Source organism: Zeus faber (genome assembly GCF_960531495.2).
Source record: "Zeus faber genome assembly, chromosome: 10".
NCBI classification, from domain to species: Eukaryota; Metazoa; Chordata; class Actinopteri; order Zeiformes; family Zeidae; genus Zeus; species Zeus faber.
In genome coordinates, this window is record NC_137199.1 from 10,313,778 (window position 1) to 10,328,127 (window position 14,350).

A 14,350-nucleotide genomic window follows, 5' to 3' on the forward strand; every position below is an offset into this window, starting at 1 on the left:
GTCGCTGTGTTCTCCTTTTTCAATGCCCATCATTAAGGAGCCCCTTAAATATAGACCGTGTGCGCATGTGCGCCAAACAGTCGTCGGGGGAGGGATTTTTTTTAATTATTATTTTTTTAGCCAATGAGCGTCAAATGAAATGTCAAAAGTTTCAAATGAATATTTTCTAAATGGTCAAAACCACACATTTCTCCGCAAGGAGTATTAGATAAGTCCTTACCAAAAATGAAAATGACATTTTTGCATGTGTGCTTTTGTCAGGCATGGAGACTCTGAACCACAGACTGTAAGACATATTTGTGCGTGTAAGACTGCGAGACAGTGCATGGTGTGTAACACACACACACACACACACACACACACACACACACACACACACACACACAAAGAAATGAAAACATCAAAAATGTCACTATCAACCATGGAAGCATTGTTTATTACCACAAAAGCAGTTACAGATAGTGGGGTTTTACAAAGGCACTCAACAATGTGTGTAACAAGGTTAATAAACAGGGAACTGTCATTAGGTAGGCTTTGTGCAAATATCATAATGGTACATGTGTACAAACATGCACATACATTAAAAGACACAAAAATATATCCTAAAATTTAACCTCTCTCAGTTACTCGCACACTCGGAGATGCACTCGGAATCTCAAGGACCAAACATATCTCCTTCATACGATTGTCGTCTGGCAGTATGATGACCTGTGGAAAACAAACACCTGTCGGCCTGCTGTTGGATCAGCGGTTTAGTCGTTTTATTATGGCAGTTTGAACAGAGAGAATGCAGAAATATAGATTAGTGACCAAGTACAATCAGCTGAACCTCTCCAGGGCCTGTAGAACACTGCTTTGGAATAAGCCTGTCTGTCCACCGCTTTCCTGAGTGACCAGGACCCTCCCGTCTGGCCGAGGTCTGTGGACCAGGACATGCTCCCCTTGCAACAAGCTGAGCTCGGAGTCTGTCTGGGCTAAATATGTTGTCGCCACCCTGTGCCTGACGGGAACAGAACAGCGGACACACAAAGAAACAGAGGAGTATTCATTTGTTGGCCTGGTCATTTACTGCTGTGTTCTGGTTCTGAATGTGGACCTCACCTGCTGGGGCTGAACTGAGCCGACGCTGCCGGTAATAATGACTGTGAGGTTTTCTGTTTCTGGGGGTTGGGGTTCAGGTCCGAGACGGCCACATCCAAGCCTTTCCTGAGGACAGGCGCCTTTCCCTCTTTCAGAATGATCCCCGGCCCATCTCTCCCCAGGGTGAGCGACGGGGCCCACACCTCTAAAAGAGGCGGGCCAGGTATATCCAGAGGAGCGATCTGGTTCCCGGACGACCAGGAGGAGGTCCTCAGCCTCGGAGGCGGGGAGTCTTCCTCGGTAAGGAACCGCACCGACTTGGCAGGCTGGGGTGGGGAGGAAAATATCGGTAGCGTTAATGTACTGTAACACAGAGGTAATAGGTTTGGGTTTACTTTTGAAACTGGCGAAACAGATACCACTGCCAATGTGGGTCTTAAACCTTTTGTGTTGGTCGATAGAGAGTAATGATCCAAGCAATTTTTTTTACCGAGCAGTATACATTTAGCAGTTTGGGGGTTATAAGAACGGAATGACCGGCATATGATACATTTTTATCCATGAGAGACATTCAACATCGTCAAAAAAAAACTTCGCTGACTTTAACTGGCAACCCTATAACATAAACATGTTGAGTTTCACTGGCGGCGCACAGCTGATAATCATGGACGCCTAAAAGCTTGTGCGTCATAGATGGTTCAGAATGGAGCTGCATTTAAAACAGACAGGATTTTGTTTTTCATGGTTTTATTTATTTATTTGTCATGAAGGGCCACGCCCATAAAGTAAGCACGCAGCCCGTCAAAGCTTAGTATTTACGATTTTCTCACAACCAGGTAGCCTGACTGAGCCTTGTATCGGACTGATTTCTATGTACAGTGGTGCTAGAATCAGACCGTTATGGAACACCACTGCATCGCTATCGGAAACCGCAAAACAAAATAGGACGGCAGCGCCAACGCATCGCTTTCGGAGAAAATTGACAACACTACCGTACCTTCTCTGTGTTGTGCTTGTGCATTTCCGGTCTGACGAGGATTGAGTGAGGGCCGTTTGGGAGCTGCTTGTTAGGATGAAACGCCGCCTCTTGAAAAACTGCAAACTCCCTGTCCTTCAGGGCGTCATCAGGAGAGGGTGCTGCTGTGTCGGCCATCCATCCCAGCCGACCGGGGTTAGCGCCGCCGTGTTTCTTCCTTTGGAGGGCGAGGGACTGACCAGACACCTGGACTTGTTTCAAGCTCTGTGGGTGGGATGGCAGGCTCGAATTGGGCGTATGGGCGTATTGGCTTCCTCGCTGAGTCGAGCCTGAGAACAACAGGAAACGTACTTTTAAACATTCTTGTGAGGAAGCGTCGCGCACGCTTTGGGACAATCCCGGTGCAGCCCTCGGCGCTGGGGGGCAGAACAGAACACTGCCGATCCCCACGTACCTCTGTGTGGGTAGAAAACCCTTCTCACGGTGTCCCAGCCTTGTGAAACCCCATACAAGGATGACTTCCCAGTGCCGCCGGATGGCATTGTGTGCTGCGCTCCGTTCGGGGCCGATGGGACCTGTCCCTTTGAGTATACTGTTCCATCTGTGTTTACCCGATCCAGAGCGAGGACCACGGCGGGATTCTTGGAAGCCGCGGGCCTCTTCCCCGCCAGTGTGCCCGAGGATACAGAACCCGCTTTGGCCTCCAGCAGTCTAGCAGAAGTTCTGAAGTTGAAGACAATAAAACACAGGGAAATTAAAGAACCGATGGGAATGGGCAATTCTACGATACAATACAAACGTGTCGGAAATTAAATGAAACCGGAGCAGACATGTTTCTACTCCACTGTTGTATGGTCCAAATTGAAATGCCGTTCGGCTCGCACGATTAAATCCGCCGGGAGCCACAGCCTCTCTTACCTGAGCACAGGGGTGACGTAGTTTCCGGGCAGAATGCCCACTTTGCCCGTCCTCAGGGACAATCCACGCAGCCAGCCCTCATTAAACTTGCCGTACACTCCGACCATCTCCCCCTTCCTCAGCTCCAACTCCTCTGGCCGGCGTGGCTTGTAGGAGTAAAGGGCTGCACACCTTGGTGGTCAAATATACAGGTTGTCTAGGTCACCTATACAGTTCAATGACAGGGTTTAGCCATAGTTAGGCTGTATTTGACAGCTGTTAGAGCATTCGGGGTGTCAGGATGTCATTTTGTTCAGTGAAAATCACAAAATGGTGATTGTTATGTTCTTACTGTTGATCATCATGACGTGTTGCTCCTGTGGCAACACATTCTTGTATCCTTACGAGAGAGTGTATGGAATAAGACGGTGATTACTCACACGCTGATGGAGAGCTGTTGGGTGGAGGAGGTTTTGCCATCAGCAGAGGCGGAGGGCAACTGGGGATTGACCAGAGCCATGGTGATGGTGGGCGGGGTCTCGTTGTTCATCTTCTTCTCACCCTGAAATGGCAGGAGAGAACATTATTACCATACACAGCGATCAGCCACAACATTAAAACCATCACTAATAACCACTGATATTGTGTAGCTCCCCCTCGTGCTGCCAAAACAGCTGTGCCCCGTGGAGGCATGGACTCCACAAGACCTCTGAAGGTGTCCTGTGGTATCTGGCACCAGGACGTTAGCAGCAGATCCTTTAAGTCCTGGAAGTTGTGAGGTGGGGCGTCCATGGATCAGGCTTATTGTTCCAGCACATCCCACAGATGCTCCATCGGGTCAAACCCTAACCCCACCCATCCACATGACGTAGAAGAAAAAATGATTCATCAGACCAGGTCACCTTCTTCCATTGCTCCATGGTCCAGTTCTCACACTCACGTGTCCATTGTAGGTGCTTTTGGTGGTGGACAGGGGTCAGCATGGACACTCTGAACAGTCTGTGGCTACGCAGCTCCATATGCAGCAAGCTGTGATGCACTGTGTGTTGTGACACCTTTCTATCATAGCAGCATTAACTTTTTCAGCAATTTGTGCTACAGTAGCTTTTCTGTGGTATCAGACCAGACAGACTAGACTACGCTCCCCACGTGCATCAATGAGCCTTGGGTGCCCATGACCCTGTCGCCGGTTCACCGGTTGTCCTGCCTTGGACCACTCTTGGTAGCTACTAACCACTGCAAACCGGGAACACCCCACAAGACCTGCTGTTTTGGAGATGTTCTGATCCAGTCGTCTAGACATCACAATTTGGTCCTTGTCAAAGTGGCTCAGATCCTTACACATTTTTCCTGCTTTCAACACATCAACTTCAAGAACTGACTGTTCACTTGTTGCCTAATATATCCCACCCCTTGACAGGGGCCATTGGAATGAGATAAGCAATCTTATTCACTCCACCTGTCAGTGGTTTTAATGTTGGGGCTGAATGCAAATGCTAATTTCAACACAGATCATGGACTACATCAAGATAAACAGGTAACTTGAGACGGAGCAGTGAGGATATCACAAAGCGAAGCAAAGAAAGGAGCTGGAATGCCACACATTTCTTGCTTTCTTAGCTTTCTTCACACTTCCTTACAGACTCCCTGAGAGCGAGGAAACCCAGACAGGCCCCAAATCAACAGCCTATGACTCAGGACTCAAACAGCCAAGGGCGAGGAGGGCGCGACACTGGGGTGTTGCTCACAATCATGAAGAAAACAGTCTCAAAGAAAGTGGCACTTAATAACTGTATTTAGAAATACATTTTTTATGGATATTTAGTCATTTGCTCCAAGAACATTGGATTTTTCTACTCTAAAAAAACCCCATAAAATCTAGAAATTTGCATTACAAGTGGTTATCCATTGGTGATGTTTTCACATGACTTCTGCTGTTTCCAGCTCAGTGATTTACTAACATTAAAGCAGCCCAGCGAGCCTGCAGCGGCAGGATTCCCTTTATGGTACCTGTAAACCACATGGTATTACACAATTAAGCTGCATTACATATACAGTTTACCCAGGAGAGCGAGAAGGGGCGTCGCATAGGACGTCGCTATGATCTTCGCCTCGCTCAGTCCAAAGTTGTGCTGTGAGGCAGAAGTAAGAGGAGTTCAATTCAGCCTTCTATGTCCCGGAGACATTAGGGACGGCTGCAGAGATGAGCGAGCATCACTGTTAACAGATCGTCGCATACAATGCGTGCTGACCAAAGCGTAAACCTTTTTTTATTTTTTGTTAACATCCATAGAAAGCAGCCCTCGTGGCTTCAGCTCTAAAAGGAAGCAGGCGTGGACACGCACTACGGAGGACCTCCTAACAGCATCCCACAGCAGACATACTGTACATACAGTACATAGCATTGCACTGATTATTGGCGTACAAAAAACTTGGATTGATATCCTCAATAAAGCAAAGACTGCGACCTCATATTGAATTTGTGATGTCGTCGAACCCACTCTGCACTGCAGTTTTTGCATAATCGTGTTAATATATTTCCCGTGCAGCGGTGGTGGAGAGGCGCATTAGTCCCGACGCAGCGGCGAGGCCAGAGGTGAGCGCCGATGAGAGGCAGCTCCGAGAATAGCACACAAACCTCACGCCCGGCTGAGCCAATGGGGAGCTCGGCTCCAGCGCTAGGGATCCGGAGTCCTCCTCTTCTTAAAAGTGGGGAAGCGCATGGCATGTCAGCTATTATTGGCCCAGTGATGTGAAAGGGAGTGTTACCTGCTTACTGGAGAGAAAGGCGCTGTGAGGCAGGAGGGAGAGAGGGGGGGCTGTTATGTAACCAACTTTGCCAATGACTCATCACCACCAGCATGATAAGCAGAGAGGCTGAGGGACTCTCCAAGCCTCCCACCCTGCACCTCTTCCTTCTCCGCTTTTTTTCCCTCCTTTGCCTTCTTCTAATTTATGTGTTTGACTCCTCCGCCGCTTTCCGCCGTGTTCTTTTAGGCTTCCGTCTGCATTCTCCTCTCGCTCTTCAGCGCTTCCTCTCGCCCCTTTTTTTCCTCTTCACCCACTCCCCTTTTCTACTTTGTTCATGTCGCTCTCTCCGGTCCGTTCCCTCCTCCCACGGGGTTGTTATCTCTGCTCTTTTTTTTTTTTTTTTTTTGTTGGTGAAAATGCCAAAGCTCTCGTAGTCAGAGCTTTGGCATTTTACTCATTCACACATAATTGCGAGGTAAAGCAGAGGTCGTCTCATAACTGAACCCTGCGATGTCTGCTCTCGGATGACTAGAAACAACCAGTCTATCCAGTGCCAAAATGTAAAGATTAACCTGCTGCTTTGAGACCTCAAAGCTGTTTTCCTAAATATTTCATTGTCATCACATCCTGATTATCATTACACCGCATATATGACCTTTGACCTTATGACATTCTGACATCATTTAAGGTATTTATAAGCCCAATAAAAAGTTAGGGCAAAGAATTACATACATTTTTAAAAAACTGTCCTTCCCCAATTTACCAATGAAAAAAAAAGTGTAAAATAAATTAGTTAATGACACAACTTATCAATTAACAATGGTTTGGATTAGATCAGAAGGTACATATTCCCTCGTGTAGTGCTATTCATCACCTGTGCTATCAAACCTGGCTTTGTTTCCAGGACTCTTATTAAAGTCTGAGGTCTCCCTGATGCTCCTCCACCACTCATTCTCTAACTCCCCTCATCTCGCTCTGCATCCTTCACTTTCACACCTTGTGCTCATTTATCTTGCTCCTGCCTCAGCTTGGTCATGTATCGGCCGGCGCTCTCGCTCTCTCTCTCTCTCTCTCTCTCTCTAATCCCAGTATAATGGATGTCACAAACTTGATGACTCAGATGAAAGTGGTTACTATCGCTAACAAAGAAGAAAGAAATCTTGGGAAAATCCCAGATTTGCCCGAAAAGAAATAGGCAGGGAAGAAGCACTGAAACACTAAGTTCTGTAAGTCGCACGGTTTCGACTTATGACTGAGAGAAGAGAAGGAGGTAACAGAAATCCATTTCCCTCAAAGAGACCCCACATCAGGGTTCATTCTGGCATTTTAAAAAGAAATTCAAGGAGGTGAAAGTATTTTTTTTAAAGCAGTAGTTTTTCATTCAAATACTTTCAATATAATCTTTATTAATGAAAACATAATATAATGGTCACGTTGTCTACTATTTATATTAGTATATCTATTGTCATTTATATTAATCTCATTGTCATCTACTACTATGAGTCTCTTTCTCAAGGTCTCTTTGCTGGAAATTGACATTAAATTAAATTTAATTTAATTGACATTTCCCTGGCACAATCTTTGTTGTAAAAATGATTCTGGATTTTTTTTTTTTATTAGCTCACACTTTGCATAACAAAATCAAGAGGGAATTTTTTTACCTTAATTGGTTCCACAACAGGGAAATTTGCAATTTCTCTGCATTTACCCATCCTAGTAACTGACATATCTAGGAGCAGTGGGCTGCCATGTAGAGGCTCCTGGGGAGCAGTTAAGGGTCTTGCTCAAGGACACACGCTACCAGGGGGAGCTGGGGATCAAACCGGCAACCTTCCACTTACTAGACGACCCGCTCTACCTCCTGAGCCACACTTCAAGCCGGAGTTTATCTGTTGAAGTGCAAAGACGTATTTAAATCTCTCCGGTCATAATGCCCCATGAAAATAATTAACTTCAAAGCACAATTTGAATGAGTGCTGGGCTAAAGCTGACATTTCACATCTGACCAATGACGTTTGTCAAAGAAATAAGCTTGCGCTTGTAAACACAGTACACGAAGCAGAAAGATGTTGACTCGTTGACAACATGGACATACACAACAATAAATATCCATTGTGTTGTAAAATATGTCGACAAAAGGTCCCAAAGAAGACGGACAACACCGCACTTTATTATATATTTAGACCTAGTTGTCATACTAATTAAAACGGCTGCGCTTGTTACTTAATGTTCACAAACGGAAATTATTTGATTTCAAGTCATAATATCTGTAATATTTATTTATTTTTAAAACGCTGTTAACTGACAGGACTTGTTTTATTTTGAATATTCAATAAAAAATATATATCATAAATCTAAACGCCTTCATGAATTCATTCTTTATATAGCATGCCCATCAATTGTTTTTAAGCTCAATAAACACAGACAATATTTGACCGGAATCTCTCCCGTTTGTCCAGGACATTGAAATCTTCCAGGACACGTGGAGCGTCAATTTTTTTTTTCGAACGGAAACTCTGCCTCAAGCACCTCAAGGACCCGGTAAGAACCACTGAACCAAAGCAACACACAAACCAGGAGGCCCGTGACTCACCTGCGACAGTGACTCACCTGCGACAGGTGTCTGTGCGAGCCGTCGGAGTGGCGCTTCACGTGCTGGGGCGTGACCCTGGAGGGCAGAGCGGGCCGCTGAGCGGCCAAGGTTGCAGAGGCGTGTTGCGGCTGGACCTCCCCCTGATAGGTGAGACCTCTGAGGTGGCTGGACTGCCCTTTGGCCGTCTGGTAAAGGGCGTTGCTGATGCTCGGCGGTTTCCCCTTGCCGGGCAGGGGCAGAGCATTGATGAGCGGGGTCTTTGCTGGGATCTGAACGGCTCCAAACTGGGCGGCCCTGTTGGATGCGTTGCCGCCCTTGTCGTTGCCTCCGCTCCCAGTTCGATGGGAAAATTCCGCGGAGTCGCTCCCCTTACGACTCTTTCCCTCGAGTAGTTTGGCAGCCACTGAGTTTGGCTGAAAGCAAAGGAATAAAAAAAAAAATTGATTAAAAAAAAAAAAAAAAAAAAGGATCAAAGTAAAAATGTGTTCAATTCCAGGTAGAGAAGAAAACTAAATTCCGCAGAGGAAGAAAGTCGGGCCCAAAAAAACGCTCCCGACAGCCACCTGTGTCGATCAACCTCTGTCGCGAGCTTAATAGTGACGAGGCTGGCTAAACACACCTCCTACTTTCCCCTACCTCGCTCTGCCCTGCAACTTGTTGGCAAGGCAGACATGTGTGGGAGATAAGCGCCGATATGAGCCGGGCGGGGTTGACTGGTGCTAAGAGACGAGCAGGAAGCAGAGTGAATTATATTGCTGCACTGCCACACAGCCAGCCGGGCAGGGCAGGGCAGGGCAGGGCAGGGCAGGGCAGGGCAGGGGTTAATGCTTTCAATCCCTACAGTGATGTGTTGTTGTGCCACCCAAGCAGAGAGAGCATTACCGGGTCTTCACGCTCGGCTGCGCGACACGGGGAGAGAAGGGCTCCGAGAGAGGGGAGGAAAGTGGATGGAGGGGTATGATGAAGAGAGGAGAGTACAGTGGCACAGAGAGATGAAGAGCAGCGCTGAGGGGGTTGTTAGGAGAAGACATGGATGAGCCACAGGAGAAGGGAGGGGGTAAGATGAGGTGAACGGTAATGAGTGAAGGAAAACAGCAGAATGTCTGATGCAACATAAAAATAGAACCGAGAACCAAAAAAAAAAAAAGCATTTTCAAGAGTAGAACTCGGCGGCAGATTAACACCGCCGTGTGAATTAACAGTTTTCCCTGGCAGGGATGATGATGTTCATTCCTGGAGGGAAATAAATGACAGGCAGCTGGCTAAGCACGCTCTGCAAACCGGAGTAAGCCTCCCAGTCACACACTAATGACAGGCTGCACACACAGTGGGGACACACAGATTAACTCATTGCCTCAGTACTTTGTACTGTAAGGCGTGACAATTATAGATGAATCACAGATTTTCAGGAAAATCAAGGTAGCGGCCTGGCAATGACCCTGAATTACAGGCTCCCCAGCACAACACAAACACAGTGACGGTTTCATTTATTCACATCGGTAAACCGCAGAAACATGGGAGAGGTCGGGTACTCCAGCCTGGAGCGTTCAGAGGAAAAAAAAAAAACCTATCCGGGTGTTCTTTTGGGAACGGCTGAATGGGTTGACCAGTTTTAAGTTGTTGGATTGGAAATAATTCACTAACAACATATGAGTACTTATTTTTTGGCCGTAACATACCAAAAAAAAAGTCTTTACTAATAACAACTTTTATTCAGATTCCTTACAGCTATCTTGCACTTGTATCTGGTTGAATTTAGAGACATGGTGGATGTATGCTTGGATTGTTTCTAGCATCCCATGTAAGTCGCTTTGGATGAAAGCGTCTGCTAAATGAATGAATGCAAATGTACCACACTCACTGTTTGTTACTATAACCCCTGTTACAGTCTCCCACCGACTTGACGTCTTAAAGGTGTTGTGATGATCCCAGAAAGTATCGATGGCATCAATTCGATATTTACATTGTGAGTGTCAGGAGAAGTTAATTAACAGTTTGATGTACTGTGAGGCCAAATTGGATAAGAATTACCGAAGCGAGCTGAGAAAGTGTGAAAAATGTGAAAAGTTAGGGCTTGAATGGGAGCGAGGAGATTCGCACCTCGTATTGAACTGCTCGTATCTCAAAAAAATAGAACTGCAATCAGCTAGACGTTGTGAGCAAGAGGACAAAATAGCCCACATTTAGAGCAATGTCAATGATGATGTCACAACGAGCTCTGCTCCAACACCTTGGGTCCCTTTGCTCAGCTACTTCCGGTACCTTCCTTCAGAACAACGATTTTGTTTTACTAACTGCTCAGACAAATATACTACCCTGCGATTAGTGTTTACTTCAAACTCTTGCAAACATATCAGAGCCTATTTTTGTTTGAAATGTCACAAGAAATCCAGATAAATGTAAAAGTATAATAATTTGTGTTTTAATAATCTATGCCGGGATAAACCTCAACTGCCCCTTTTTTTGAGAGTTTTGGGGGGGGTGAGAGCCCTCCACAGATATACCAAATTGAATAATGATATCACAAGGCGCCCCGCTTCCCAACTCCCTGGTACGTCGGCTCCGGTAAAATGTTTTTTCATTAATTACGGTTACAGATATAATGCGATGTGGATCAAAGTTGGCCCACAGCATGTGCGGACAGCTCAGAATACATATGTTATTCATTGGACTCCTAATAATACCAATGATAGTAAGTGTGCAGCGCTGCCAGCACACTTAATAAAGCACTAACCTCAATAAACTGGAGAGGCAGAATTCCAACTTTGTCTCCGAGTTTAGCTTCGATCCAATGTTCGTCCAGCCGTCTGATGACAGTGAGTATGTCTCCCTGCAAATCAGAATTCGACGGGAGACAGAAGAAACGGAGAGGATGAAAGTGATTCAAGAGCAGACGGAGAGAACGGTAAAAAGACAAGAGTTAGAAAGAGACGGATGCGCGACGCTTGGAGTGGAGCGTGCCAGCCCTGAAGACATGAGTGCTCCGCTCGGAACGGCTCCAAGCCTCCGGTTCCCAGCAGCCTGTGACATCAACTCCCTTTGTGTCTGCAGGCCTCGTCCTTTCTGCAGCCGTCTCCGCTAAGACCCATCCAACCATCTGCTTTCACGCACAAAAAAAGCACGGCTTGAGCGTGCCTTAATGGAGAGCGTGCGAGCGCTATGGCTCTTATATAACTCCCTCAGAAACCCTTCACGGTAAGTAAGAGCCTCTTGCAACAGAGGTCTTCACAGCGCCACTGTGCCTCTGGCTCCACAAGTTTCTATTGACTTTTTAACCTTTCAAACAGTGGCTTGAATAGTGATGAGGGCAATAACGCAAAAAGACGCCCTGAGACAGTACTTCCTGTACTGTAAATTATCACAAAATGTATGCTAAATTGCCAAATAAAATAGACGAGGGTGAAGATGAATGTGTATAGTGTCCACAAGCTCTTATTAGAAACCGCAGATTAAAATAAAACCTGGAAGTGACTTATGGAGGACCGGGAGAGCCAATGCAGATAACAAACTGAGCACCGACGTCCCCCATTACAAGCATGCCTTCAGTGGCCGACTGTTTAGGGAAAAGGGATCGGATGTCACGTTGTACTGACTCTGCCATGTCCAGACAAGCGTCTCCCTCCGTGTTATCTCCAAGTTCCCGGAGCCAAACAAACCTTGAAGAAGCCAAGGCAGTATTTGTAGTCCTCTAAGTCCATGTCTTTGGGGTTGAAGTTGTAGAGGGCCCTGCCGAGAGCGGGCAGCTCGGCCTGGGGTGGGAACTGGGGCTGCGGCGTCTGGTGGACACCCTGCCACATGCCGGCAGGGACGGTCCCGCCGCTGTTGTGGACGTCTCCAAAGCTCCAGTTGTCATCCGTCCTGGGCTGTCCTGCACCGGGGTTGAGCGCCGGCTCTCCAGAGACGTCCTTTTTGTAGAGGACGGCTGGCTGCAAAGCCTGGAGAAAGACAAAACGCTTTTAAGCAACATCTTGAGAAGCCTGATGGATTGCACCATTATTAAAAAAAACATGGCAATGGAAATATCCTTAATAAACCTGTCTTACATTGCAGTCGTGGCTTCTGACAGCTCTCAACACGTGAAATAAATAGTGTTGTGCAAATACAATGCATTACCCTGGGGTGAAACAGGAAACTTTTAGCTTGACCTACTTTTGCAGTGACAAGGTGGAACTAGGTACTTTGGAAAATGCATTTGTTAAACGAGAAAGAGAAAGGGCCAAATGGCTGGTAAAGAAAATGGACATAGTGTCATAAACTGTAACGTCTTCAAATCTTTACAAAGTCTTTAAAAATGTTCACTTGAGTAAAAACACAAATGCAACATACAAGGCCTGGCCATAAAGTTGAAGGACTTTAGAGACCTATTAGGTCTCTATCTTCGAGTAGTTGATCAGGCCTTTAACAAAGGGGTCCTAATTCGTGGAGAAACCTCCGAGCACTGTGGGAAAATGGTTTGTTTAATTTGTTTGCACGCCATGACAACGCTCCTTCACACGGCTGTTTCTGTTCAAGTATCTCGGAATGGAAAAAACAACAAAAAAAAAAAAAAAAAAAACTTTCTGTGACACCACACCCTCTTGCCTCATCCCCCCCAAGCTCACACTGCAATTTTCTTTTCTGTTTCCAAAGATCTAAATGCGAGATATAAATGAGTGTTGTTGAGCAGCCAAATGAATGGCTCTTTCCTTTAAACAGATGCATTAAAAATAATACGCACATACAAACTTGTGCTAATAGTGCAACTATTCTGACTCTTCAGATCCCAACTGCCCTTAAAAGAAGAAAATCATCGTGCAGCGTTTTAATTCATGCCTTAAGGTTACAAAATATAATATAATCTGTCTACAAGCCTTGTGAAGTGGATGAGCCGATGCAATGTGGGATATCAGGGCAGACTTGCCAACTTATTACAGCTCTTTAATAACAGCATCATACAAGGCTTACACCGCCACAACAGCAGACCTTTGGAGACACTTGCATAAGATAAAAATGTGCTATATGTTATCGATCTATCTAGCTGGATAATATATCAGTCGTAAATTAGTTCCACCTTGACCTCCGCCGACACTATTTGATCAATTTCCCTGAGTTAGGTCCCGGTTATTAATGTATTAAATGACACAAACTGTTGAGTACATCATCAGGGCTTTGAGCTGTCATACAACAGATAGAGTGCACCTCAGCACTTTTCTTGATGTCATCCAATCAGCATTGAAACAGGCCACCATTCCTCAACTTTCCCGCTGACGGACGGGGGGATGTCGAGCAGGACGGAGGACGGCATGACTCCGGTCCGTGCACTTACTGCAGTTTGCCTCTGCATCTCTCTGCCTCGGGTGTTTATTGACTGCTGCTGCTGACCTTCCCCGGCTGCTGTGCCGTCCCTCGCCAAGGGCAGCACGTAGCGGGCGCCGGAAGCCCCCCCCGAGCCCTGGAACCCCTCCAGGAGCTGCACCAGCAGGAGGTTCGCGGGAAGCTCCTCCACCGACCTGGCCGGGGCGGGGGTGCGACACTCCGGACAGAGAAGCTGAGATTTGGACGCCTCCTGCTTGTGCAGGCAGGGCTTGCAGAATGTGTGCTGGCAGGGCAGGAGCTTGGCCGACGCATCCAGCCGCTCTAAACACAGGGGACATTCCAGCAAGTCCAGCAGGGAGAGCTCCTCCATCTTAGGAACACCTTCTGGATGGCACTGGATTCTGACACACTGGAAGGACCACCATCCACCATGCTGGGAAACGGACCAATAAAGCTGATTCGATAACCATCACAGTATAAATCCCCATAACTGGACAATATGAAACTTGTGAGGATAATAAAATGCAGTTTGACCAAACATAACATAACATTTGTGTGTGGCAGGGTTGTGTATGACATTTGAGTTGACAATTAATTGTGATTCTTAATTGTGTTAAATGTCCTTTTTTTTTTTGTAGATTTAATATCACAGTGTATGCCTATAATAGTGTAATGACGTGCTAATTGCATTCTATTGATTACAGCATTTCCCACAAGTTCGCCTTAAATAATTAACTATTAATGGAATTAGAAGGCAT

At 46.3% G+C, this 14,350-nt stretch overlaps 1 protein-coding gene across 2 annotated transcripts in view; it reads right to left on the reverse strand.

The window, feature by feature from the left end:
* Nucleotides 1-423: 423 nt before the first annotated feature.
* sh3rf2 (SH3 domain containing ring finger 2) overlaps nucleotides 424-14,350 on the reverse strand; it is a 14,670-nt gene continuing 743 nt past the window's right edge. Inside the window, exons 2-12 of one of the 2 annotated variants that reach the window (XM_080007870.1) lie at nucleotides 13,603-14,025; nucleotides 11,954-12,232; nucleotides 11,032-11,127; nucleotides 8,315-8,710; nucleotides 3,394-3,515; nucleotides 2,975-3,145; nucleotides 2,511-2,779; nucleotides 2,078-2,385; nucleotides 1,102-1,406; nucleotides 830-1,000; nucleotides 424-708 (exon numbers count right to left, since the gene is read on the reverse strand). In XM_080007870.1, coding sequence (XP_079863996.1) covers nucleotides 678-708; nucleotides 830-1,000; nucleotides 1,102-1,406; nucleotides 2,078-2,385; nucleotides 2,511-2,779; nucleotides 2,975-3,145; nucleotides 3,394-3,515; nucleotides 8,315-8,710; nucleotides 11,032-11,127; nucleotides 11,954-12,232; nucleotides 13,603-13,962 — 2,508 coding nt within the window. In that variant the 5' untranslated portion in view covers nucleotides 13,963-14,025 and the 3' untranslated portion in view covers nucleotides 424-677. Of the gene's footprint in view, nucleotides 709-817; nucleotides 1,001-1,101; nucleotides 1,407-2,077; nucleotides 2,386-2,510; nucleotides 2,780-2,974; nucleotides 3,146-3,393; nucleotides 3,516-8,314; nucleotides 8,711-11,031; nucleotides 11,128-11,953; nucleotides 12,233-13,602; nucleotides 14,026-14,350 lie in introns of both variants that reach the window. The other variant, XM_080007871.1, reaches the window with a different exon arrangement.